Source organism: Mus musculus, chromosome 5 (genome assembly GCF_000001635.26).
Source record: "Mus musculus strain C57BL/6J chromosome 5, GRCm38.p6 C57BL/6J".
In the NCBI taxonomy this organism is placed as follows: Eukaryota; Metazoa; Chordata; class Mammalia; order Rodentia; family Muridae; genus Mus; species Mus musculus.
In genome coordinates, this window is record NC_000071.6 from 88547673 (window position 1) to 88574303 (window position 26631).

The 26631-nt window shown below is 44.9% G+C and overlaps 2 protein-coding genes and 1 long non-coding RNA gene across 14 annotated transcripts in view; 2 read left to right on the top strand and 1 right to left on the bottom strand.

Moving 5' to 3' along the window:
• The first annotated feature begins 6789 nt into the window (after positions 1-6789).
• Positions 6790-8418, top strand: Utp3 (UTP3 small subunit processome component). The gene has a single exon (NM_023054.2). The coding sequence runs from the start codon at positions 6942-6944 to the stop codon at positions 8349-8351; it is 1410 nt and encodes a 469-aa protein (NP_075541.1). The 5' UTR covers positions 6790-6941; the 3' UTR covers positions 8352-8418.
• Positions 8419-15767: 7349 nt separating this feature from the next.
• On the bottom strand, positions 15768-17886 carry Gm42107 (predicted gene, 42107). Of its 2 annotated transcripts, none has more exons than NR_168902.1 (2): positions 17102-17886; positions 15768-15957 (listed from the first exon to the last, which is right to left on the bottom strand). It is a non-coding gene; the product is annotated as a predicted gene, 42107 (long non-coding RNA). The 2 variants fall into 2 exon arrangements; NR_168903.1 differs by having other exon boundaries at positions 16774-17223.
• Rufy3 (RUN and FYVE domain containing 3) overlaps positions 16833-26631 on the top strand; it is an 86913-nt gene continuing 77114 nt past the window's right edge. For 4 of the 11 annotated variants that reach the window (XR_389285.4, XR_001784721.2, XM_006535109.4 and 1 more), the window contains exon 1: positions 17292-17804. Coding sequence is in view for 4 of the 11 variants with exons in the window: in XM_006535109.4 (XP_006535172.1) it covers positions 17477-17804 (328 nt within the window). In the remaining 7 variants the exon portion in view is untranslated. Of the gene's footprint in view, positions 17199-17291; positions 17805-17899; positions 18152-26631 lie in introns of those variants that run through there. The other 7 variants (NM_001289774.1, NM_001289775.1, XM_006535115.4 and 4 more) reach the window with 6 other exon arrangements.

Genomic DNA, 26631 nt, shown 5'->3' on the forward strand with positions numbered 1-26631 from the left:
AATCACTTAAAGAAATACAGGAGAACACTGCTAAAGAGTTACAAGTCCTTAAAGAAAAACAGGAAAACACAATCAAACAGGTAGAAGTCCTTACAGAAAAAGAGGAAAAAACATACAAACAGGTGATGGAAATGAACAAAACCATACTAGACCTAAAAAGGGAAGTAGACACAATAAAGAAAACTCAAAGCGAGGCAACACTAGAGATAGAAACCCTAGGAAAGAAATCTGGAACCATAGATTTGAGCATCAGCAACAGAATACAAGAGATGGAAGAGAGAATCTCAGGTGCAGAAGATTCCATAGAGAACATCGGCACAACAATCAAAGAAAATGGAAAATGCAAAAAGATCCTAACTCAAAATATCCAGGAAATCCAGGACACAATAAGAAGACCAAACGTACGGATAATAGGAGTGGATGAGAATGAAGATTTTCAACTCAAAGGTCCAGCAAACATCTTCAACAAAATTATTGAAGAAAACTTCCCAAATCTAAAGAATGAGATGCATATGAACATACAAGAAGCCTACAGAACTCCAAATAGACTGGACCAGAAAAGAAATTCCTCCCGACACATAATAATCAGAACATCAAATGCACTAAATAAAGATAGAATACTAAAAGCAGTAAGGGAAAAAGGTCAAGTAACATATAAAGGCAAGCCTATCAGAATTACACCAGATTTTTCACCAGAGACTATGAAAGCCAGAAGAGCCTGGACAGATGTTATACAGACACTAAGAGAACACAAACTGCAGCCCAGGCTACTATACCCAGCCAAACTCTCAATTATCATAGAGGGAGAAACCAAAGTATTCCACGACAAAACCAAATTCACGCATTATCTCTCCACGAATCCAGCCCTTCAAAGGTTAATAACAGAAAAAAACCAATACAAGAACGGGAACAACGCCCTAGAAAAAACAAGAAGGTAATTCCTCAACAAACCTAAAAGAAGACAGCCACAAGAACAGAATGCCACCTTTAACAACTAAAATAACAGGAAGCAACAATTACTTTTCCTTAATATCTCTTAACATCAATGGTCTCAACTCGCCAATAAAAAGACATAGACTAACAAACTGGCTACACAAACAAGACCCAACATTTTGCTGCTTACAGGAAACTCATCTCAGAGAAAAAGATAGACACTACCTCAGAATGAAAGGCTGGAAAACAATTTTCCAAGCAAATGGTATGAAGAAACAAGCAGGAGTAGCCATCCTAATATCTGATAAGATTGACTTCCAACCCAAAGTCATCAAAAAAGACAAGGAGGGACACTTCATTCTCATCAAAGGTAAAATCCTCCAAGAGGAACTCTCAATTCTGAATATCTATGCTCCAAATACAAGAGCAGCCACATTCACTAAAGAAACTTTAGTAAAGCTCAAAGCACACATTGCGCCTCACACAATAATAGTGGGAGACTTCAACACACCACTTTCACCAATGGACAGATCATGGAAACAGAAACTAAACAGGGACACACTGAAACTAACAGAAGTGATGAAACAAATGGATCTGACAGATATCTACAGAACATTTTACCCTAAAACAAAAGGATATACCTTCTTCTCAGCACCTCATGGTACCTTCTCCAAAATTGACCACATAATAGGTCACAAATCAGGCCTCAACAGATTCAAAAATATTGAAATTGTCCCATGTATCCTATCAGATCACCATGCACTAAGGCTGATCTTCAATAACAAAATAAATAATAGAAAGCCAACATTCACATGGAAACTGAACAACACTCTTCTCAATGATACCTTGGTCAAGGAAGGAATAAAGAAAGAAATTAAAGACTTTTTAGAGTTTAATGAAAATGAAGCCACAACGTACCCAAACCTTTGGGACACAATGAAAGCATTTCTAAGAGGGAAACTCATAGCTATGAGTGCCTTCAAGAAAAAACGGGAGAGAGCACATACTAGCAGCTTGACAACACATCTAAAAGCTCTAGAAAAAAAGGAAGCAAATTCACCCAAGAGGAGTAGACGGCAGGAAATAATCAAACTCAGGGGTGAAATCAACCAAGTGGAAACAAGAAGAACTATTCAAAGAATTAACCAAACGAGGAGTTGGTTCTTTGAGAAAATCAACAAGATAGATAAACCCTTAGCTAGACTCACTAAAGGGCACAGGGACAAAATCCTAATTAACAAAATCAGAAATGAAAAGGGAGACATAACAACAGATCCTGAAGAAATCCAAAACACCATCAGATCCTTCTACAAAAGGCTATACTCAACAAAACTGGAAAACCTGGACGAAATGGACAAATTTCTGGACAGATACCAGGTACCAAAGTTGAATCAGGATCAAGTTGACCTTCTAAACAGTCCCATATCCCCTAAAGAAATAGAAGCAGTTATTAATAGTCTCCCAGCCAAAAAAAGCCCAGGACCAGACGGGTTTAGTGCAGAGTTCTATCAGACCTTCAAAGAAGATCTAACTCCAGTTCTGCACAAACTTTTTCACAAGATAGAAGTAGAAGGTATTCTACCCAACTCATTTTATGAAGCCACTATTACTCTGATACCTAAACCACAGAAAGATCCAACAAAGATAGAGAACTTCAGACCAATTTCTCTTATGAACATCGATGCAAAAATCCTTAATAAAATTCTCGCTAACCGAATCCAAGAACACATTAAAGCAATCATCCATCCTGACCAAGTAGGTTTTATTCCAGGGATGCAGGGATGGTTTAATATACGAAAATCCATCAATGTAATCCATTATATAAACAAACTCAAAGACAAAAACCACATGATCATCTCGTTAGATGCAGAAAAAGCATTTGACAAGATCCAACACCCATTCATGATAAAAGTTCTGGAAAGATCAGGAATTCAAGGCCAATACCTAAACATGATAAAAGCAATATACAGCAAACCAGTAGCCAACATCAAAGTAAATGGAGAGAAGCTGGAAGCAATCCCACTAAAATCAGGGACTAGACAAGGCTGCCCACTTTCTCCCTACCTTTTCAACATAGTACTTGAAGTATTAGCCAGAGCAATTCGACAACAAAAGGAGATCAAGGGGATACAAATTGGAAAAGAGGAAGTCAAAATATCACTTTTTGCAGATGATATGATAGTATATATAAGTGACCCTAAAAATTCCAACAGAGAACTCCTAAACCTGATAAACAGCTTCGGTGAAGTAGCTGGATATAAAATTAACTCAAACAAGTCAATGGCCTTTCTCTACACAAAGAATAAACAGGCTGAGAAAGAAATTAGGGAAACAACACCCTTCTCAATAGCCACAAATAATATAAAATATCTCGGCGTGACTCTAACGAAGGAAGTGAAAGATCTGTATGATAAAAACTTCAAGTCCCTGAAGAAAGAAATTAAAGAAGATCTCAGAAGATGGAAAGATCTCCCATGCTCATGGATTGGCAGGACCAACATTGTAAAAATGGCTATCTTGCCAAAAGCAATCTACAGATTCAATGCAATCCCCATTAAAATTCCAACTCAATTCTTCAACGAATTAGAAGGAGCAATTTGCAAATTCATCTGGAATAACAAAAAACCGAGGATAGCAAAAACTCTTCTCAAGGATAAAAGAACCTCTGGTGGAATCACCATGCCTGACCTAAAGCTTTACTACAGAGCAATTGTGATAAAAACTGCATGGTACTGGTATAGAGACAGACAAGTGGACCAATGGAATAGAATTGAAGACCCAGAAATGAACCCACACACCTATGGTCACTTGATCTTCGACAAGGGAGCCAAAACCATCCAGTGGAAGAAAGACAGCATTTTCAACAATTGGTGCTGGCACAACTGGTTGTTATCATGTAGAAGAATGCGAATCGATCCATACTTATCTCCTTGTACTAAGGTCAAATCTAAGTGGATCAAGGAACTTCACATAAAATCAGAGACACTGAAACTTATAGAGGAGAAAGTGGGGAAAAGCCTTGAAGATATGGGCACAGGGGAAAAATTCCTGAACAGAACAGCAATGGCTTGTGCTGTAAGATCGAGAATTGACAAATGGGACCTAATGAAACTCCAAAGTTTCTGCAAGGCAAAAGACACTGTCTATAAGACAAAAAGACCACCAACAGACTGGGAAAGGATCTTTACCTATCCTAAATCAGATAGGGGACTAATATCCAACATATATAAAGAACTCAAGAAGGTGGACTTCAGAAAATCAAATAACCCCCTTAAAAAATGGGGCTCAGAACTGAACAAAGAATTCTCACCTGAGGAATACCGAATGGCAGAGAAGCACCTGAAAAAATGTTCAACATCCTTAATCATCAGGGAAATGCAAATCAAAACAACCCTGAGATTCCACCTCACACCAGTGAGAATGGCTAAGATCAAAAATTCAGGTGACAGCAGATGCTGGCGAGGATGTGGAGAAAGAGGAACACTCCTCCATTGTTGGTGGGATTGCAGGCTTGTACAACCACTCTGGAAATCAGTCTGGCGGTTCCTCAGAAAATTGGACATAGTACTACCGGAGGATCCAGCAATACCTCTCCTGGGCATATATCCAGAAGAAGCCCCAACTGGTAAGAAGGACACATGCTCCACTATGTTCATAGCAGCCTTATTTATAATAGCCAGAAACTGGAAAGAACCCAGATGCCCCTCAACAGAGGAATGGATACAGAAAATGTGGTACATCTACACAATGGAGTACTACTCAGCTATTAAAAAGAATGAATTTATGAAATTCCTAGCCAAATGGATGGACCTGGAGAGCATCATCCTGAGTGAGGTAACACAATCACAAAGGAACTCACACAATATGTACTCACTGATAAGTGGATACTAGCCCAAAACCTAGGATACCCACGATATAAGATACAATTTCCTAAACACATGAAACTCAAGAAAAATGAAGACTGAAGTGTGGACACTATGCCCCTCCTTAGAAGTGGGAACAAAACACCCATGGAAGGAGTTACAGAAACAAAGTTTGGAGCTGAGATGAAAGGATGGACCATGTAGAGACTGCCATATCCAGGGATCCACCCCATAATCAGCATCCAAACGCTGACACCATTGCATATACTAGCAAGATTTTATCGAAAGGACCCAGATGTAGCTGTCTCTTGTGAGACTATGCCGGGGCCTAGCAAACACAGAAGTGGATGCTCACAGTCAGCTAATGGATGGTTCACAGGGCTCCCAATGGAGGAGCTAGAGAAAGTACCCAAGGAGCTAAAGGGATCTTCAACCCTATAGGTGGAACAACATTATGAACTAACCAGTACCCCTGAGCTCTTGACTCTAGCTGCATATGTATCAAAAGATGGCCTAGTCGGCCATCACTGGAAAGAGAGGCCCATTGGACACGCAGACTTTGTGTGCCCCGGTACAGGGGAACGCCAGGGCCAAAGGGGGGGAGTGGGTGGGTAGGGGAGTGGGGGTGGGTGGGTAAGGGGGACTTTTGGTATAGCATTGGAAATGTAAATGAGCTAAATACCTAATAAAAAATGGAAAAAAAAAAAAAAGAAAAAAAAGACAAGACCCCATGTGGTATGCATAATCACGACTTTGTATATCCTTTTAAATAAGGAAGCTGACATAAAAGGTCATACATTTGAGATAGCTTAGGTGGTAGCCCTGTCTACTAAGCTTGACACCAGTTCGATTCTCTTAGACCCATATGTCACTTCTCCCATTTGACTGAGTTTTCTGTTTGGTGTACCCGTGCGCCCTCCTAAACCACAAGGTCTCCTATTTTGGCCTTTATCTCTTTTCCTTTTCCTCTTCTTCCTCTTCCCTCCTCTTTCCTCCTCCCCACTTCTTCTCCCCTTCTCCCTCTCTCCCCTCTCCCTCTTCTTTCTCTTCTCCTCCCCTCCCTTGTTAAATCTATTTTGCTCATTTCCTTCCTTCATTCTCCTCTCTCCTCTCCCCTCCCTCCCTTGTTAAATCTATTTTGCTCATTTCCTTCCTTTATTCTCCCCTCCCCTCCCCCCCCCCATCTCTGCCTAAAACGCTGCCACGGAAGTTTGGTGCTTGATCAATGTTGAAGAACACAACAATGAATAATCATTAAATGTTGCAACCCAATTCTATACATAGGAGGCTGTCCGCGGCTGACAGCCTCACAGTTTTCCAGAACGTCTAGAAAAGCGAAGCTATTCCAGTAGAAGGACACCGCGCGTCTTTTACTCTTCCCGGTTACATCGTCCCCAAAAAACCCCGAAGTCCTCTCTCGGGTCGCCTAAAAGCAGAGACTCGCCGCGCGGGGCCCGGAAACGCGGCGCCTACGGTAGCAACTCCCAGGCAAAAACAGAGAAAAGCACCAATCCGGGAGGCTGAGGCTGACAACATGGCGAGTCCCGGCTTCAGAAGTCAAGACAGACAAAAAACAAAACTAAACAAAACACAAACAAAACCCTGACTAACTTCCACTCTGGCAAACGGAGAACACGAAACCGTGAGCTGGGCAACTATCTAGCGTGGCCCAGTGGGCGCCCTGCCGACGCGTGGGAACGTAGATGCCCCGCGCCCTCTGTCGGCCGCGGGCTGTCTCGCGGCGTCCCTGGCGGGATTCCGGCTTCACGCCGGAAGTCACCAGAGAGAGAGAGAGCTCGGAAGTAGCCACAAAAGGATCCGCGGAACGGAAATATCCTTGGCCTAGCGTTCCTACCCGGAAGTTTTCATTCGCCGGAACCGACTGGTTTTTAAAAAGACACGGCGGCGGGATTACGCTGGGGGGGGGGGGGGGAGCGGAAGTTTAGGCGCGCGCGCTGCGCGGAGAGCACCCTGGGAGCGGAAGGAAACAGGCCTTTCCCAGACTCTCTGCTCCGGTGGTCACCGACTTGGGTTCGCGGAGCGTGCTGGTGCTGAAAGCCTCCGCTTGCCGGCATCATTCTGGGCGGAGGTCAGAAGTGGCGGAAATCGCGGCGTCGCTTGGGAACCCGGGACCGCTGGTGAGCCATGGTGAAGAAATCACGGCGGCGTGGAGCGGCTCAGTGGGCCGCCGTGCGGGCCCAGGCAGGTCTCACCGCCACGGACGAAAATGAGGACGACTTGGGGTTGCCGCCCTCTCCAGGGGACTCCAGCTACTACCAAGACCAGGTAGATGAGTTCCATGAAGCGCGATCTCGGGCAGTCCTGGCCAAGGGCTGGAACGAAGTCGAGAGTGGGGAGGAGGATGGCGATGAGGAGGAAGAGGTGCTACCTCTAGATATTGATGATGGAGATGACGAAGATGGAGAGAGTTCGGAGGAGGAGGAGGTTGGAGAGGATGATGACGGCGGAAGCTCCGTGCAGAGTGAGGCTGAGGCCTCTGTGGACCCTAGCTTGTCCTGGGGTCAGAGAAAAAAGCTTTATTACGATACGGACTATGGTTCCAAATCCCGAGGCCGTCAGAGTCAGCAAGAAGTAGAAGAGGAGGAAAGAGAAGAAGAGGAGGAGGCACAGATAATTCAGCGGCGCTTGGCCCAAGCCCTGCAAGAGGATGATTTTGGAGTCGCTTGGGTGGAGGCCTTTGCAAAGCCGGTGCCCCAGGTAGACGAAGCTGAGACAAGGGTTGTGAAGGATTTGGCTAAAGTCTCGGTAAAAGAGAAGCTGAAAATGTTGAAGAAAGAATCACCAGAGCTCTTAGAGCTCATAGAAGACCTCCAAGCCAAGTTGACAGAGGTGAAGGATGAGTTAGAACCCTTGTTACAGTTGGTGGAGAAAGGGGTCATTCCAACTGGAAGAGGAAGCGAATACCTGAAGACTAAGTATAATCTCTACTTGAACTATTGCGCCAACATTAGCTTTTATTTGATCTTAAAAGCCCGGAGAGTCCCTGCACATGGACATCCTGTTATAGAAAGGCTTGTTACCTACAGAAATCTGATCAACAAGCTGTCGGTTGTGGATCAGAAACTGTCCTCTGAAATCCGTCACCTCCTCACAGCCAAGGATGGTGCTGTAAAGAAAGAAATGACTCCAAAAGCAAAATTAACCAAAACCAAGCCCAAGTCTGTAAAGCAGGCTGCTGCTGTTGCCCTGACTGATGAGCCTGATTTTGATGGGGCTGCTCTCAAGTACTATAAGGAAATGGAAGACAGGCAAGAGTTGAAGAGAAAGAAGGAAGAAAACAGTGCTGAAGAACAGGCTCTCGAAGAACAAAATGCAAAGAGAGCCATTACCTACCAGATTGCTAAAAATAGGGGACTTACACCCAGGAGAAAGAAGATTGATAGAAATCCCAGAGTGAAACATAGGGAAAAGTTCAGAAAAGCCAAAATCCGACGACGAGGCCAGGTTCGTGAAGTTCGCAGAGAAGAACAGCGGTACAGTGGTGAACTCTCTGGCATTCGTGCTGGAGTTAAGAAGAGCATTAAGCTTAAGTAAAGTTGCTCTTTGGCCTAGCTTTTGGCAATTATTTTAGGTCAATAAAAAGTGTTTTGAAGTAAAGTGATTGTGTTTGTAATACCTATTTTTTTTTCTTTAAGTTTAAAATTTGTTGTCAGCAGGGAATTAGGGGTTGCTGCTTTGGGCTTTGTTGGTTGGTCTTTTGTACTGGGTGCTGAGAACTTGAACCTGGAGCCTGTGCATAACTAACCAAGCACTCATACAAGTGAGCTGTCTCCAGCCCGGGGTTGCTACTTTATTCATCCATTAAAGTCCTACTAAGAATTGTAATTGGAGGGTAAAAAAACTGTGTAATATTTTAGCACATTAGCCTAGAAAGTTTCCCCACCTAGTTGTGCAGTGTTAATGAAATTAACACTTTAACACTTTTATATAAGTTTTCATGTGGAGACAATGAAAACCTTTGACAGTCATGGGGGGGGGGTTGTTTGTTTCTTTTTTGTAAGATAGCCTGCAAAAGTGATCTAACAGATTTCAATTATAATTGTAATTCTTGGGACAGAATATTTGTACATATGCATTTACCGTGCATCTGTGGTAAAAAGCAGCTTTGGTTAAATGTGACAGAAAGGATAATTGCACCAATTGTATTTTTTTAATAATCCTTTTTATGGTAACTAAGGTAGAAATTCCATATCCCCTCTGCTGGTGATTGGTGGTGGTTGCTATTTGATTCTCAGTTTGCTGGGAATTTTAAGGTTAAACTTGCTCTAAGCAATTGTCTACTCTCTGTACAAAGATGATGTGGTTGTAATAGTCACGGATAAAGACGCTACAATTCTAAGTTGAGCTGATTTGGTGGGTTGGGGCCCTTGTTCTGCAAACATGCAGACCTGAATTTGAGTTCTAAACAACAACAGTTACCTGTGCCTGTAGCCCCAGTTTTGGGAAGAGGAGATAGGTAGATCCCAGTAACTCACTGGCCTGCCAGGCTAGCCAAAAGCAAGCTTCCAGCTCAGTGAGGGACCAATCAAGGCAGAAAGGTCAGAGGAAGGCACCAAGGTACCCTGCTCCTGCATGAGTGCATTTCACTTGGCCCTATTATCCACATTTTGAAAATGAGGAAATTTGGAGCAGAGAGAATTAACTTTGTCAAAATCACAAAGCTTTTATGCATCACAGGCAGGATTTCAGCCCAGCCTTGCTAGCTTTAGAGCTTAACTCCTTTTCAGATGAAGTAGAAAAGCATACATTTTGAAGTTTCCTAGGTGATTTTGAGTAAATCGAGTTTCATTTTCTTCATCTCTTAGGATAACTGTTAGGATACCAGCAGACTGATTAGACCACTTGAATTTTAAACCAAAGTCTTATTTAGTAGCTATGACTTTAAACAAAATACTTGGTGTCTGTGTGCCTCCGTTCTATTTTTGTTGGGTAAAACCAGGATAGTGGGGCCTAAGGATGTAGGTTTTAGTGTAATGCCTGGTTTCCAGGGAAGCCTTGGGTTAAGTCCTCAGTCCTGCTTATCTCTTATGATAGACGTGGGGGCCAGCTTATATAATTCCAGCTTGATTATTTGTTGTTTCTGGGTTTTTGGGGTTTTTTTTTTGAGACAGGGTTTCTCTGTATAGCCCTGGCTGTCCTGGAACTCACTTTGTAGACCAGGCTGGCCTCGAACTCAGAAATCTGCCTGCCTCTGCCTCCTCTGAGTGCTGGGATTAAAGGCATGCGCCACCACGCCCGGCAATTCCAGCACTTGAAATGCAAGTGTCAAGATGAGAAGTTTTTCAGGGATATTCAGCAGTTCAAAGCCAGGTTGAACTGGCTAAGAGTAGTGCCTACTTTGGAGGACTTAGGAGAATTAAGTGAACTGATACATGAAATATTTAGAACATCTGTTACATAGGTGTCACCTAATGAGTGTTGTGTCATCGGTACCAAGTTAATGTCCTACATGGGACTCCTAAGTGAAATGTTTCCTTATTTAGCCAGCTTCTGTGAGCCCCAGATGGCTCTGGCTTTAACAGGCACTCCAGGAGATTCTGATTCAGATGGAACACTGCAAAGTCCTAGGCTGAGCATACAGTTTATAATAGTAGGCTGTTAGCTACAAGAATGAGGTAGGAAACAAAAACTGGATAGTACTAGAGAAACTCCAATCAGTGGAGTTTTTTCCTCTAGAACTATAGAAGAAATCACAGTTTATACCTTGTCAGTAAGTAGTTCAGCTCTATGAAACCAGAAGCCCATAGGTTTGGCTAAAAAATAATAATTAATTTGGGGTGGAGGGGACTGAGAGTTCAGTGCTAGAGCGCTTACCTAGAGCGCGGTCAATCCAAGAACTGTAAGGCAACCACAGTACAACTGAAGGGTTGGAAGGATGGTGCAGGAGGACTGTCATAAACACATAGCCTATATTAAAGGCCTACATGGTGATGTGCACCTTTAATCACAGCACTCCAGAGCCAGAGACAGGTGAATCTCTGACTTCATGGCCAGCTAGGTTTACAGAGCAAGTTCCAGGACAGTCAGGGCTACACACACAAACCCTGTTGAGAAACAAACAAAAAAGGGAAATTAGACATACTGTGGGAATATTTTGTTGTTTTTGGGTTTTTCTTTTGTTTTGTTTTTCGAGACAGGGTTTCTCTGTACAGCCCTGGCTGTCCTGGAACTCACTCTGTAGACCAGGCTGGCCTCGAACTCAGAAATCCACCTGCCTCTGCCTCCCAAGTGCTGGGATTAAAGGGAATGTTTCTTTTGTTGTGGGTTAATAAGTAACCACTTTGGGCCGTTTTGTAGTTTGGGTAAATGAGGGGATTGGTGAAATCAAAAAGTGTATTTCAACATCTTGAATTTCTTAATAAGGTGATCAATTGTAGGCATTTTTATTTCTACTGTGCTGAATATACCTTAACATTAGAAATAAAAGCCAAATTATTTTTTAAACCTCAAGGATTTGCTAATCTTTTAGAAGAAAAGGAGTCAGAGAACTTAAAGCAATCTTGTGCATTGCAAAATGGAAAAAATAATAAAGGGAGAGAGAGAAAGATTTTTGTTGGGCCTCAGAAAATCAGGGAACATAAAGCTCTCTAGGTTGGAAGAGGAGAAAAGGTGTGTATCTACTGGAGCACAATGCTAGCAGGAAGTTGGGAGTAATGGGGATAGCAACCAAAGGAATGCCAAGTATGTTAGGCCAAAAGCAAGACAAGGTAGGAGGTAATCCTGGAATGGTAAGGAGGGGTTAAATCACACATACACACCTTCACTAGCAGCTTAAGGAGCTCAGGTGGTGTCCCTGACAGGAGACGCTAGCCAAAGACTCTGCAAACATAAACTGGCCCTATGAAACAGGAAGTGGAAGGGATTAAAGCCAGAGGCAGGGAAACCAGCTATAAGAGTCCTTCACATGCTCACATGGAAAGATTTAAACGAAAGCACGGAAGAAATGCAACTGAGAGAGATTCAGGAAAGCAAAAGTGAAGAACAAGATTTAAAACAAGATGAAGTTACCAGTCAACCATACCACCTCAGCAACATTAAGATGGGAGGTTGCCACAATTCCAGCCTGGCCTGGGTACATAGTTCCAAGCCAGCAGAGGCTATATAAAGTAAGATGCTACCAGCACCACACCCGAAAAAAGATAGTAAACAGTGCACAAAATATGGAAAGCTCATATAGAGCAGAGCTCTGAATTCTACACAATTCTGTTCTCCACAGAACACCCAAAGAGGACTAATTTACTGCTAATATAATCTTCATAAAAGGAAGATAGGAGCGTAATTTCAAGGCCAGCCTGGTCTACACAGCAACTTCCAGGACAGCTGGGGGCTACAAAATAAATAGACCTTGTCTCTAATAATAATAATAATCTGTAACAGTGTGTAGTGCATGGAGATGAAAAATGATTTGTTCAGTTAACCCGAAAACGTTACTAACATGAGAGCTTGAATTTGCTTTTTAAACTGTCTCCTCTTGATGTGGAGCAAGGGGACACTCCTCCACAGCTGGTGAGAGTGCAAACTTATACAGTCTCCTTAGAAATCAATTTGGTAGTTTCTCAGAAAACTGGGAATAGTTCTACTTCAAAACCCAGCTATACCACTTCCTGGGCACATACCCAAAACAAGCTCAACCATCCCACAAAGACACTTGTGCTCAACTATGTTCATAGCAGCTTTATTCAGTTGTTACTCACAAATGGATAGATAAGATGTGGTTTATTTACACAATGGAATACCATTCAGCTATTAAAAACCAAGACATCATGAAATTTGCAGACCAACGGATGGAACTTGAGGATATCATCCCCAAAGGACATGCATGGGATGTGCTCACTTATTAGTGGATTATTAGCTGTAAAATACAGGATACCCATGCTACACTCCACAGACCCAAAGAAACTAAACAAGAAGTAAGGCACAAGCAAGGAAGCTTGAATCTCACTCAGAAGAGGGAAGAATAGTCATAAGAGGCAGATGGAGGGAGGGAACTGGGTGAGAGAGGGAACGGGGGTTGGGGGGGCGGTTGGTCAGGATCAGGTGTAAGGAGGACAGGAGAGATGACCAGATGGCCATGAGAATGAATGGAAATCTACGACTGACGGGAGTGGAGAGGTAGGGGCATCACCAGGAAGAGACAGAGCCCTGGGATAGAGGAGGTACCCAAGAATTAATGGGGGTGACCTTAGCTGTGCCTCACAGCAATGGGGATATGGAACCTAAAAAGGCCACCTCCTGTAGAATCCGCAGTGGAGCAGCAGGGAAACCAACTCACCCACAACCCTTTTGACCAAAAATTTATCGTGTCTACAAGAAATGCAGGCACGGGGGATGGAGCAGAGATTGAGGGATGGCCAACCAATAACCAGGCCAACTTTAGACCCATTCCATGAGTAAGCACCAATCCCTGACACTATTAATGATACTCTGTTATGTTTGCAGACAAGAGTCTAGCGTGACTGTCCTCTAAGAGGCTCTACCCAGCAGCTGACTCAGTCAGATGCAGACACCCATAGCCAGTGGGTGGAGCTCAGGGACTCTTAGGAAAAAGTAGGGAGAAAGATTGTGGCCCTCTGAAAGCGATAGGAACCCTACAGGAAGACCAACAGAGTCAACTAACCTGGACCGGTGGGGCTCTCAGAGAGACTGAACCACCAACCAAAGAACATCCACGGGCTGGACCTAGGCCTCCTGCACAAAAGTAGCAGCTGTGCAGCTCAGTCTTCACGTGGGTCCCGAGCGAATGGAGCAGGGGCTGTCCCAAAAGCTGTTGCCTGTACATGGGATTTGTTCTTCTTGCTGGGCAGCCTTGTCTGGCCTCACAGAGACCTGATGAGCCCAGGTGGGGTGATACCCAGGGGATTCCCCACTGTCTCAGAGGAGAAGGGGAAGTGGGGTGGGAGAAAGGATTGTGAGAGGGGGTGACCAGGAGGGGGACAGTGAGTGGGTTGTAAAGTGAATAAATTTTTTTAAAAACTCCCTCTTTGATTTAAAAACATAAAAATAGAATATGTATTATACTGAAAGATTATCGACTCTCCTCAAGGGCTGGCTCTTCTGACTCACAGACTAAGAGGCTTATACTAAAAATACATTCTCTTCCATGGCATTAATCTCCAAACGTGTTTGTACCCTGTACTATACATATCTGTCCTTAAGATCACCAGAGGATCTGAAGCTCCAACATGCATGACTAAATCGGAAGGCATCTTCTGCTTTACCTCATGGGAATGCAAAGCTAGATTCTTAGTGACGGTGACTGGACCTTGTCACTTTTCATAAGTGCTGGGAGATGCTCTGTAGCCTTTCCAGAAGGAACATGTTCAAGTTTGTTTTTTATTATCTCGGCCTCTATAATCGTGTGTAGCAGCTGAATCAGCCTATTACGTAGATCACTAATGCTAATGCATGGCTGTGATTATATTATTGATCAAAACCCTAAAAGCATATGAAAACCGGGGACTTGGAGTACCATCCACCTTTAGGCTAAAAGTCTATAAATAGCCTTGCCTATACATTTAAAGAGGCTCATATTTCAGCTGATCCCTTGTATTCATTACACTGTCATTTAATTAGCAGTAGCAAAACACAGAGCTGCTATGAAAAGCAGAGAAGCATAAAAAACAATTCAACGCGGGAATACACAGATTGTCAAGCTATGATAACTAGGCTTAGCAAAGAGAACCCTGGCATTTAAGCTAGAAGGGATTTCTTTTCTTTCTTTGTAGAGGGGGTAATAAACAACACATTTCTCACAGGGCTGTCACCTGCCATTTGCTCACTCAGGAGATGAGGCTAGATGCTTTTAGACTTGAGTTTCGTGACTTCCCTTGTCGATTACCTGTCTTCCTAACTATGATTTGTGGAAATTCTGTTCCTCTTCTTGAGACTTGCATATTTCTTTGTCTGCTTGCTTCCTTATGACAGGAGCTCCTTGTGTAGTTAAAGTTGGTCTCAGTCCATCATGATCCCCCCCACCCGTTTCAGTCTTCCAAGTGCCAAAATCCCAGCTATACACTATCATCTCTGACCCCGACCTGCAGCTGAAAGACTGCAAAGCACCTCTAGGATGTGATCTGACAAGAATAAAGAGTTTCTTAAAGAGTTTCTAGATGAAAAAAAAAAAAAAAAAGTAAGAAACCCAGCCGGGAGGTGGTGGCACACGCCTTTAATCCCAGCACTCGGGAGGCAGAGGCAGGTGGATTTCTGAGTTCGAGGCCAGCCTGGTCTACAAAGTGAGTTCCAGGACAGCCAGGGCTATACAGAGAAACCCTGTCTCGAAAAAAACCAAAAACAACAACAAAACAAAACAAAAAAAAAAAAAAAAAAAAAAAAGAAACCCAACTAAAGCATAAGCATTGGTTTTTCCTATTTAATAGGATTTTCAATTCCTAGGAGGCAAGATTCTTTATCAAGATTCTCACACTAGGCTCAGCAGTTAAGAGCACTGACTGTTCTTCCAAAGGTCCTGAGTTCAATTTCCAGCAACCACATGGTGGCTCACAACCATCTATAATAGGATCTGATGCCCTCTGCTGGTGTGTCTGAAGACAGCTACAATGTACTCATATACATAAATAAATCTTTAAAAAAAAAAAAAAGATTCTCACGCCTCAAAAGATTCAAATGAGCTGGGTTATACTGGTGCATGCTTGTAATCCCAGCATTCAAAGGCTCCCAGATCAGGAGGATACTCACCTCTCACCCCCAACCTTCTTAAACAACAACAACAACAACAACAAGGGGCTGGAGAGATGGATCGTCACTTCTTGTGCTCTTGCAGGGGATTCGAGTTCCCAGCTCAGAACTGCCTGTAACCACAGCTCCAGGATATCTGACACTGTCTTCTGGCCTCCCGGGCACAGGGCATATACACAAACAGCCACAGGCATGTGGGTAAATTAAGTAGATAAATAATACATCTTAAAAATAAAACTCAACAAACTCCCAAGATGACCAAAGATATGATGGAAACTCTCATTCCATGCTTTTATTTGATTAAAAAAAAAAAAAGTTACATCTTAGATAGGCTTGACCCACCTCTGTGATTGGAGCAGTCTGCAGGTGGGCAGATCTCTGTGAGTTTAGGTTCAGCCTGATCGCAGTGAACGCCAGGTCAGCAGCCTGGCCTGCATGGTGAGACCTGTCTCAAAACAAACATCGTTTTGTCAAAGCGATGACAAGTAGATAGGAACTAGTCAATCTTGTTAGACCATGCTGTAGAGGGTTTACTTAGGTTTCTAATTTTAACTTTTACAAAATCTCTATGAATAATTTTACACAAGAGGACAAATAACTTAGGCAGGTCTAATAAGATCAACGGGTCAAGGAAATACCAGAAACTGAAAGCTACTAGTTAATTTTCTAAGGGTGTTTAAAGTTAGCTTCCTTTTCAAATATTCCTTGTTTTAAAAACCTCAAGACTGGCATTAAAGAACTCCCGTGATGATTTCTAGTAGCAATTCAGCAATTTACGGAGAATAAGAAATATATTTTCTTTCTGAAAGTTTCACTTTCTCTACGGAGTTAAGGCTTAGAGAAGATGGAAGCTAGTGTACAAAACGTCCAGACAGTAATTTCTATTTGATTCCATAGGAGTCTGCGACTCAAAGCTATCCTATCTCAAAGTGCAATCCACCCCAGAGGAGTGTCAGCAGTGCATCTAGCCTGTAAATACCACCTCTTGGAAGCCAAGGCAGGAATTTCAAAGCCAGCTTAGCCTGGGCTTCAAGTGAGCCCACCTACCCCCTCGATTAAAACAAAAAACTGGGAATTTTCTTTTTTTTGGGGGGGGGGGCGGGTTTACTTTGCGCACGTACCGATTCAAATATATGAAATAAAATACGGATGGCTAATTTACTAACAAAAGACAAATACTACGAAAGGGAAAACTATCAACCTGTAATCGGCAAGTGTCCTATAAAGTTTGAAGTAGCTGGTTTAACCCACCCACACGCACCTGCCGTTCTGGAAATCTGGAGAACAAAGTAAGAGCAAACACAACGGTTTCTAAATCGACCTCATGAACATGGAACAAAAACCGGTGGGAAGACTATTGTCTCCTCTAGTTTATCCTATTTAAAGTTCCTGAATCAAAACCGTGAGCCAACCCGTTGAAGGTCTAGTGTGTAAACAGCAAACCGTAGTTTAATACTTAGGGGGTGGGGGTGGGGTCTTTAAAAAAAAATACGAGCATTGGCCTTTTCCGCCCAGATCTTTGCGCCTCTCTCTCCGGTGACCCGCGAAGTTGGCGGTTACACACAGACAACGCCGCTCGGTTCAAGCACCTGGCCAGCAGGGTCCAGCCGGGTAGCAGAGGACCAGGCCAGGCTCACTCTGGGCCCCGTGATCCGGAGGGATCGGCGCTCCGGAGCCCAGCGGAAGGTGCGCGGAGGACGAGCAGGACGCTGCCCCCTAGGGGCGCCGAGCCGCGGCGGGGGGCGGCGAGCGAGGCGGGGCGGAGGCCGGAGGCGGTGCTGGGCAGGCCGCGCCGTCGGGGCGGGGCGGTCCTCAGCTGGCCGGGCCCCGGCGGGGCGGGCGGAACGCGGAGCCCAGGCGGCGGCGAACGGCGGACGGTGGCGGCGCGGGCACGGCGGGGCATCCGATCCTCGCCGTGAGCCTCGGGCCTGGCGAGGCGGCTGCACTGCGAAGCCGCAAGCGAGATGGCAGAGTCGCCGGCGCCCGGCGCGGCTGCTGAAAGTTGCGGCGAAGAGCAGGAGAGGGGCGGGGAGCGGCGCCCCTCCGAGCCGCTGGAACCGCGCGGTGCTAGCGCCCGCGGCGCGGACCGGGAGGACGAGGCGGGGCCCTCGGAGCCGGACTCGCCGGTGGCCGCCCCCTTCTTCCTCCTCTACCCGGGCGATGGAGGCGCGGGCTTCACAGCGCGCCCGCCACCGCAGCGCGCCTGGAGGACCCCGCCGTCGCCCGGCTCCCCGCTGCCCTTCCTGCTGCTGAGCTACCCGAGCGGCGGCAGCGGCGGCGGAGGCAAGCACCGTGAGTGTTGGGCACGGGGACCGGGACGGGGACGCGGTGGCCGGCCGAGCAAGACGGGCTCAGTGGAGCTCCGCCTCTCGCCGGGTTTCGGAGCCGCGCGGGCCGGGGGTGGGGTCCGCGCGCGGGGGCGGAGGCGGCGGCGTGCCCCTCGGCGGTGTCCACCCCTCGGTCGCCCCAGGCCGCGGCCCCGCCAGCTCGCTCCCCCTCGGCTTCCACGTGCTGGGGCCGCGGCGTCCCCTGGCGCCGGCCGGCGGCGCCGCGCACTGGCGCCCTTCCCGGAGGAACCGCGGAGCTGGCGTCCGGGACCGGCTGACGCGCCCCCACCGGTTCCCAGCCGCGGTGGCCAAGTAGGTGTGGCTGCCGCGCCGCCGCCCTGCGGCCTCGGCCGAGCCAGGGGGATTTCTTTGAGCGTCCCCCCAAACCCATGAGGGAAAGCGGTGACCCTCACCCCCCACCCCCACCCAAGTAAGAAAAGAAATGGTCCCGAGGTACGCGAGAGGAAGGAAAGGGAAAGTGTGGCTTAGAAAGGGCACCTCCCAGTGTTGTGTCTTTTGTCAGAGAGACGCTTCCACGCCTTAAAGCCTTGGCCACACTCTAACCCTCCCCAAAATCAGCGAACCCCCATTGGTGCTGTTTTAGGCAACAAATGTTTATTGCTGTTGGCCTTGAGTGGGTCTGTGAGTGTATGTAATGACAGGACTGGAGTGTCAGAGATGGTTTAAAAAAGATAAGACCTTAGTTAAAATTATGAAAAGACCTCTGACAACTCAAAGGATGCTGTAAATGCCAAATACCGTGCTATAGGTAGGAATTCTGAAAAGGGAGGGAAAGTTCCCCGGGGGTAAGTGAGGCTCCCCTCCCTCCTTATTTTTAAAGCTCCCTGATGCAGATCTTGGTTTGACAGCTCTCTGCTGCCAAGAAACTGACTTGGCTTTTTCTGCCTCCCCATCCAACCCTGTGGAAAAGATAAACATTTGTTGAATGTCTCCTGTGTGCGAGCACCGCGATTACCAACGCTATCAAGTCTCTGTGAGCAAAACAGACAACCTCCTTTTCAGCTGAGGAAGCCGAAGATTAGACTAATTACATGATTTGTTTTCAGTAACAGTTTTATGAAGCAAGCATGACCCAGATTCCTTGTCTTCCATGACTGAGCTCTTTAATCAAACATCCGAGATCCAAACTGATCAGATGGTGTGTGTCGGGTTAGCAGGAAGGAAGTTCGGGATTCAGCTAGGGAAAGGCCAGTGTTAGCTCTCTTCTTACCTAAAACGTGGTCCTAGGCAGATCTGCTTGAATCTTGCAAAAATAACATTTCCTCTGAGTTGTGTGCTCTAATCTCCAGATAGGAGAGTTCTGATAGGCGTTCTTTTGTACAGCAGAGGTAAAGATAAGCAAATTCTCCACGATGAATAATTTTCATTTCAAAGGAATCACCTCTTTTGTTCCTTTTCTATTTCTATGAATTCTTATTATAACCACATCACTACAGAAGGAAGGAGGTGCTTTTTAAACAGCAGTTAGTTCTCCATGCAATAACTGTACATGATTGACATAGATTTTTTTTCATCTGTTGGCTAGTATCAAGTGTAGGGACTACTTGAATCCCACTTAATTTGTTTGATTTTTTTTTCTGCTCAGTAAAGATTGGCTTTATTTATATTTAAGTATTATTAGAAATTTGGAGCTAAGTGTGATCACAATAGAGAGGGAAGATTCAAATCCCTGGGGCTGAACCTTGAACAATCCTGAGTGTGCTTTTATACTGTGGCCGCACAGTACTAGCAAGTCTGTGGAATGACTTGTTAGCACATAAACATCTTAGGATCAACTTACTTTGTAATAGTTCAAGGTACAAAACATGATTCTTTCCTCCGCTGCTTTTACAGACTAGTTATTGACAGTGCAGTCTAGCAAAAATATACTGGCTACATCCTTTTGTGGGGAATGGGGGAAGGTGGGAGACAGTGCCTCACTATGTAGATCTGTAGCAGTAGCTGTCCTGGAACTCTGACCTGGAGCTCACAGAGATCCATCCACCTGCCTCTGCCTGGAACACACTGGGATTAAAATCGTGCACTATACTTTTAAAAAGATTTAGTTTTATTTTAGTTGCGGGGGGTGGGGGGGGGAGATGAATGCCAGCACCTTCAGAAGCCAGAGAGGCATTGGATGCCTCTGGACAGCTTCGAGCTGCTTAATGTGGGTGCTGGGAACCAAACTCTGCTCTTCTGGAACATCACTACATGCCTAGCCAGTCAGCCAGATCTCCAGCCCATCACCGAATACATTATTCAGACTTCAAATTAAGTTAAAGTATTTCTTTTGAGTTTTATTTTTACATGATTTTGTTGTTACTTTAGAACCCATGTAAATGTCAAAAATATGTATAAAAATACTCCCTTAGCCGGGCGGTGGTGGCGCACGCCTTTAATCCCAGCACTTGGGAGGCAGAGACAGGCGGATTTCTGAGTTCGAGGCCAGCCTGGTCTACAAAGTGAGTTCCAGGACAGCTAGGGCTATACAGAGAAACCCTGTCTCAGAAAAACAAAAAAACAAAACAAACAAATAAAAATACTCCCTTGTTGCCCTGCACAGTCAGTATTAACTCTGCTTTCTGTAATGTGTAATGTTCTGGATCACTGGAACTCTCCTGACTGCAGGGTTTTAAAAGTCTCCTTATTTCTTTTTGTAATATATTATTTATTTACTTATTTATTTCTGTTTTGTGTGCATATATATCTGTGTGAGGGTGTCAGATCCTCTGGAACTCCAACCGCAGACAGTTGTGAGCTGCCACGTGGGTGCTGGGAATTGAACACAGGTCCTTTGGAAGAACCACCATTATTCTTAACTGTTGAGCCATCTCTCCAGCCCCTGCTTTTCATTTTCATTTCTATTACCAGGACAGCACATGAAGTCAGACTCAACCCCGAGTGACTGTGTGGTAGCTGAGCTAAGCTTAGAACCCTTTCTCCTGGTTTTTTTTTTTTTTAGACTCGGTCTTGCCAGACAGTCCAGATTAGCCTTGAACTTGAAGTTGTCATCTGACCTTAGCCTCTAGGATGCTGGGATTTGTAAGTGTGTGTAACCATGCCCTCAGAACCCAATTTTAACTTCCCGATGCATGTACCAAACATGTGTAACATGTACTAACCTTAACACTGTGTTGGGATAGTGTGGCTTTGTTTTTACAATTGTGACTGTTCTTCCATGCTTGCTTTCTTGAGGCAGGCTCTCATTTAGCTAGGGGTGGCCTCAGCTTTTCTGTGTGACCAAGAATGATGTAGCTCTCCTGATCTCTTGTTTGTCTCTCCTCAGTGGGATTACAGGCACACCCCACTACCTTTGTCATGTGCTGGGTTTTTTTGTTGTTTGTTTTTTAACATAGCTTGAATTGGGAAACTGTTGTTAAACGACAGTGTAAGTACAAAAAAAAAAAAAAAATTCCAAACAGAAGAGGTAACCTAGCCTAAAGATTTGTAGGGTTTGTGGTAACATATGGCATAAGAATGCTTATAAAGAGTTGAAAGAAGGCTACTAATAGGCCATAATGGATTCTCATATCTTTCCAAATATTTCCTGCTAGTCTGTTTGGTTTTTATACCCCAATTCTTTGTTTCCTCTTGAGACAGGATCTCACTGTGCAGCTCTGGCTAGCCTAGAGCTCACAGAGATCTGCCTGCCTCTGCCTCCTGAGTGCTGGGATTAAAGGCATGCGCCACCATGTCTGGTTATGCTCTTGATCTTAAGTTTTATTTTCTCGACTGTACTTTTGAAAGTTGATTGTATAAAAATTACAGCTAGCACATAGATCTGCTGCCATTGCTCCCATGTTTTATGGTGAAAGCATTCAACATGCAAAGCACCTTTCTGCTCTGTGGGCCCCACTACCCACACCCCACCATGGTCAACGTCACAGGACACCACACTTTTGAAGTGGGTGAACTTTCAGGACTTTTTCAAACAGTCATATGCATCTAAATTCATATTTCATGGCATCTTTTCTCTCTCTTGGAAAAATGAGCTCCTGTGATTTCTGATCAGCTCTTTTGCAGTTGACTTTAAGTGCCTTCCTCCTTCTGTTAAAACATTACAGATCATGTGAGTAGTCAGCACAAGGGTGTAAACTAACTTTGGAGGGGGCATGATGAGTTTTAATTATCAACTTCTCACAGTCTAGAGTCACCTGGGAAAGGAGTCTCAGTGAAGGACTATGTCTGTCAAGCTGGCATGTGGGCATATTTATTACACAATAGAGGCAGGAGGGCCTTGTCATTGTGGGGATGCCATTCCCTGCTGGGATCTTGCACTTTGTAAGTCTGGAGAACATTCGGGACACAGAAGGCCTGTGTTAACTTGGGTGTGACTAATTGCTTCAGATTCCTCCCTTGGCCCACAGTGATAGACTCTCACCTGGCACTATAAGCCCGAGAAACCCTTTCTCCCCAGATTTCGCTTTTGTCACGGAATTTTACCTTAGCAAAAGGGGACACGTAGCCCAGCGTGTGTAGCTGTGGGTAAGTGGCTGTGCGTGTGGAGGCTAGGGGACAGCTTTACCGTGTTCTTCCCTTCCACTGTGAGTTGCAAGGGTTGAACTCAGGTCATCAGGCTTGTTTTTACCTGCTGGACCATCTTGCAGGCCTAGTTGTTTTATTGTTGTTGTTTGGTTAGTTGATTGGTTGATCTAGTAACTTGATTACATAGTTCCTCAGCAACAACTTTGTAAATGGCAAGGTTGTGTAGCAAAGTCAGAAGGCTGAACATTGTGCTTGTCATTGATGGTGCTTGTCTGTTTGTAATAATTCTTTTTTTTTTCTGTAGACTAGGCTGGCCTTGAACTCAGGGATCTGCCTTCCTCTGCCTACAGAGTGCTGGAAGTAAAGGTGAGCGCCACACCTTTAAGATGAAGCCAAACAAAGAACCCATATCTCATTTGTCATTTTCTTCCAGTAAGATCAGTACACAAAGTGCCTGTCACTCCCAGAGAAAGCACTCTCACCCTGTACTTGTGTGTGCCTGTTTGAGACTGAAAGGGAGCTGGAAGAGGGATAGGGGTGGGGGAAGAATCTCAAAAGAGACACTATGAGTACCCTTTTCAAAGAACACCCAATCAGGGCCATGATTGGCTCCTGGATTCCTGGATAGTGCTTGTCTTAGGTTTTACTGCTGTGAACAGACACCAGGACCAAGGTAACTCTTATAAAGGACATTGAATTGGGGCTGGCTTACAGATTCATGGGTTCAGTCCATCATCATCGAGGTAGAAATATGGCAGCATCCAGGCAGCCATGGTGCAGGAAAAGATTCTCCATCTTCATTTAAAGAGTTCTACTTCTGCATCTAAAGGCTGCTAGCGGAAGTCTGACTTCCCGGCAGCTAGGACAAGGGCATTAAAGCCCAGGCCCACAAGGCCATACCTCCCAGCTGTGCCACTCCCTGGGTCAAGCATATACAAACCATCACTGTGCTGATGATAGACTTGGGGAGTAACTTGATTCTCTTGCATGCACTTGCAAATCCAAAGTGTGTGCAGGGAACTTTTAGACTTACAAATATGTCCCAGCATGGGTGTTGAGGCACAGCAAGCCAGTTTTATGTTTAGGGTTTCGTGTATGTGTGTGTGTGTGTGTGTGTGTGTGTGTATGTGTACAGATTTTATACATATAGTTTATCTTCCATGAATATATGCTGTTATTGCTCCTCTTTTTAAAAAGGTTTTTTTATTCTTATATTATATACATATGGGTATCCTCCCTGCATCTGTGTCTAAACCATGTGTATGAGTAGAACCCAGAGTCCAGAAAAGAACATCGGATCCTCTGCAGCTGGAGTTTCCGACAGTTGTGAGCCGCCATGTGGGTGCTGAGAATCGAGCCTGGTTCCTCTGCAGGAGCAGCCAGCACCATCTCTCTAGCCCCATTTCTTGTTTTTTAATTGTTCATAGTCATTTAAAAATACACCTTATTAGGAGTTGAGTATATATTAGTTGTCTGTAATTCAAACCACCTATATACTTTTCTACATTTTGAAAAGGTAGAAATACTTTATTTTGTAGATACAGAACTGTCTGCCTAAACTAGGGTTTTTAGAGGAACAGTCAGATCATCAGAACATGCCCATTTTTTGGAAACAGGTTGATTTGCTTAATTTTTTTTAGTAAGGGTCTCCTCTAGCCCAGGCTGGCTTGAAATTGACCCATTCCTGCCTGTACCTCTTAAACGCTGAGGTTGGCTACAGGCATATGCTACCACGCCTGGCTGAGACTTTTTTAAAGAATGGCTTCTTCATAGTACATTGTAGATTAATGTCCTGGTAGCAATACTGGGATTCATTGTTCCATTCGTTTTCAACTGAGTTAACAAAGCAAAACCATTTTCTAGTCCTTTATATGCCATCTAGTCACATGGCATATAACATATAAATGCACCCATACCAAAGAGGGAAAATGTGTCCACTAGAGAACTGGGGTCCACCCCTAGGAGGGCCAGCGTGCAGGTGGCCCTTTCCACACACAGCTGAAATGACTCGGGATATCCTGAGCTTTGGAGGTGTGGGTGGCTAAATCAAGCCCCTGTTTCTTTCCTTCCACTGTTTCCTTTATTTTCACTTTCCACTTCCTGCTCACCCTCTGGATACAGCAAAGTCTCCACAGTTGTCCAAGCTGTAGCACTCAGTCCTCCCAGACAGTCCCTCCCCCTCTCTCCTGCCTCCCTCCCCTTTCCTTCCCCTACTCTTTCCTTAGCACCTACCAGTGTGGGACAGTTAAATGGGACATGTGATTGACAGCAACAGTTTCAGGGTTTTGTTTTTTCAAGATAGGGTTTCTCTGTGTAGTCCTGGCTGTCCTGGAACTCACTCTGTAGACCAGGGTGGCCTCGAACTCAGAAATCTGCCTGCCTCTGCCTCCCAAGTGCTGGGATTAAAGGCATGCGCCACCACAACCCAGCAAACACATAGGGAAAAGTAAGGAAAATTTCCCAAAAGTAGGAGAGATTACAAGACAGGACTACCCATGTGCATTTTTTTATTCGTTGCATTTGTTTGTGTGTTTGGTGTGTATGAGGGTGGGGGGGGGGGGTCGGGGGTATCTCACAATATAGCTCTGAGCTCCTGAACTCACAGAGATCCTCCTGCCTCTGCTGGGATTAAAGGCATAAGTCACCACAACCAGGCTTAAAATCTCATTTTAATGAATTTTACATTCAGTGTAACAATACTATGTTACAAATAGTATACTGCTACCCAAACACTATTAATATTAAAATTTCTCCCAATAATGCTAAGTAGGTTGTGTACAGGCCTTCAAATTTGTTTTGGGAAGTCAGTACATTGTAACTGTAAGCATCCAATAATTGGTTTGAATTGCAGTGGGCCCGGGGTAGAGCTCAGGGCTGGAGCTTATACTGAGCATGCACGGGGTCCTGGGTTCAGTCACTGCACAGAAAGAAACAAAAGCAATGTACGAGAGGAAATACTTTGAGAGTTACAAAGCAGCGGTCCAGAGACGGTAGCGTAGCTGTATGGTTGTGGCGTGCTTGTAAGACGGGGGCGTGCTGTGCTTCCGAGATCCCCTGCCTCTAATCCCTCTCAGCTGGGGTTACAGGTGTGCACCACACTATTTCTGAATAGTTGTGAAAAGGCGCTTAGTCTTTCTCAACTTCCCAGGGCTGCTGGCCAGAGTGGATTTCTGGCTCGAATCTTGTTTGGTACCAGGTGGCCCGGAGGACACTCAGCATCTGTTGGAACGACTGGGGATGGGGCAGAGGTGGGATGGTTTGAAGGAATAGCGGGGATCCTTTTACATGCACAAGGAGAGAGACAAGCGGGGCGAGCGGTGTGGGAAAGCAGAAGTTGTTCATCAGCATGCGAGTCTTTAACTGTAGAATCTGTTTAGGGACTCTCCGCAGTGCTGTCATTTATAGTGTGATACTTGGTAAATTTTGACCTGCCACTCTTCCCTCCTCACAACTTGAAAAGCATCACAGTACACACTCTACTCTCTCCACATCTCCTCTTAGCTTTCTTCTGAGTCACTGTCACTCTTGTAAACATCCATCCTTACAAGTCTGACGTCATGAGAAGAGAGTCGTGTTTGTGTTCTGGCCATTCTCAGAAGCAGAAGCACTTACTGTAACAGTCAGAGCTGACCCTGTCTCTGCTTGCTCTGTGCCAAGGGCTGTACTGGCACTTTATAGGTCATTTTATCCAATGCTGAAGTAGCTAAGGGTGTTTCCCATTTGTTAGTGAAGAATGGACAAAGGCAGAGGTAGGTGGATCTCTGTGAGTTCCAGGCCAGCCAAGGCTGAAAAGTGAGACCATCTTAAAAGAGAGGGAGGGGGAGGAATGGACATCAGACAACAGTTAAATGGGTAAGGTTGCTCAGTTTGTGTGTTAGCCCCAGGACTCGCTGGGAACCTTCTGCTTCCAGAGATGACTTGCTCCACCAAGAACCTTCCTTCCCTTCTGCATCTGGAGTCTCGGCCTAGACTGGGCCTGTCTTTCAGGCAACAGCCCCTTAGAGTTCCTTCTCCGCTCATTAAAATCATATTCTGCTAAGAATGAATGAATGAGTGAGTAAATGAAACCTGTAAGTCATAAATGTGATAGAATAGTGTATATAGCCTATCAAATACCTATACATACATCATATACATACATACATATACGTACACACAATACTGAATAGTCCATATGTGACTGGGTCCTTGGAACTTTTTGAATACCTATGGTTGTTTGTGTTGTCCTTGTTTTTCTTCAGCATTTCCAGTAGTTAACACACTGTACTTACCCTGGACGTGTTAATGCCGAACTCATATCTATGGAA

What these genes read in the sequence shown, in the direction of transcription:
- Utp3 (NM_023054.2), top strand. Translation starts at nt 6,942, where the DNA reads ATGGTGAAGAAATCACGGCGGCGTGGAGCGGCTCAGTGGGCCGCCGTG.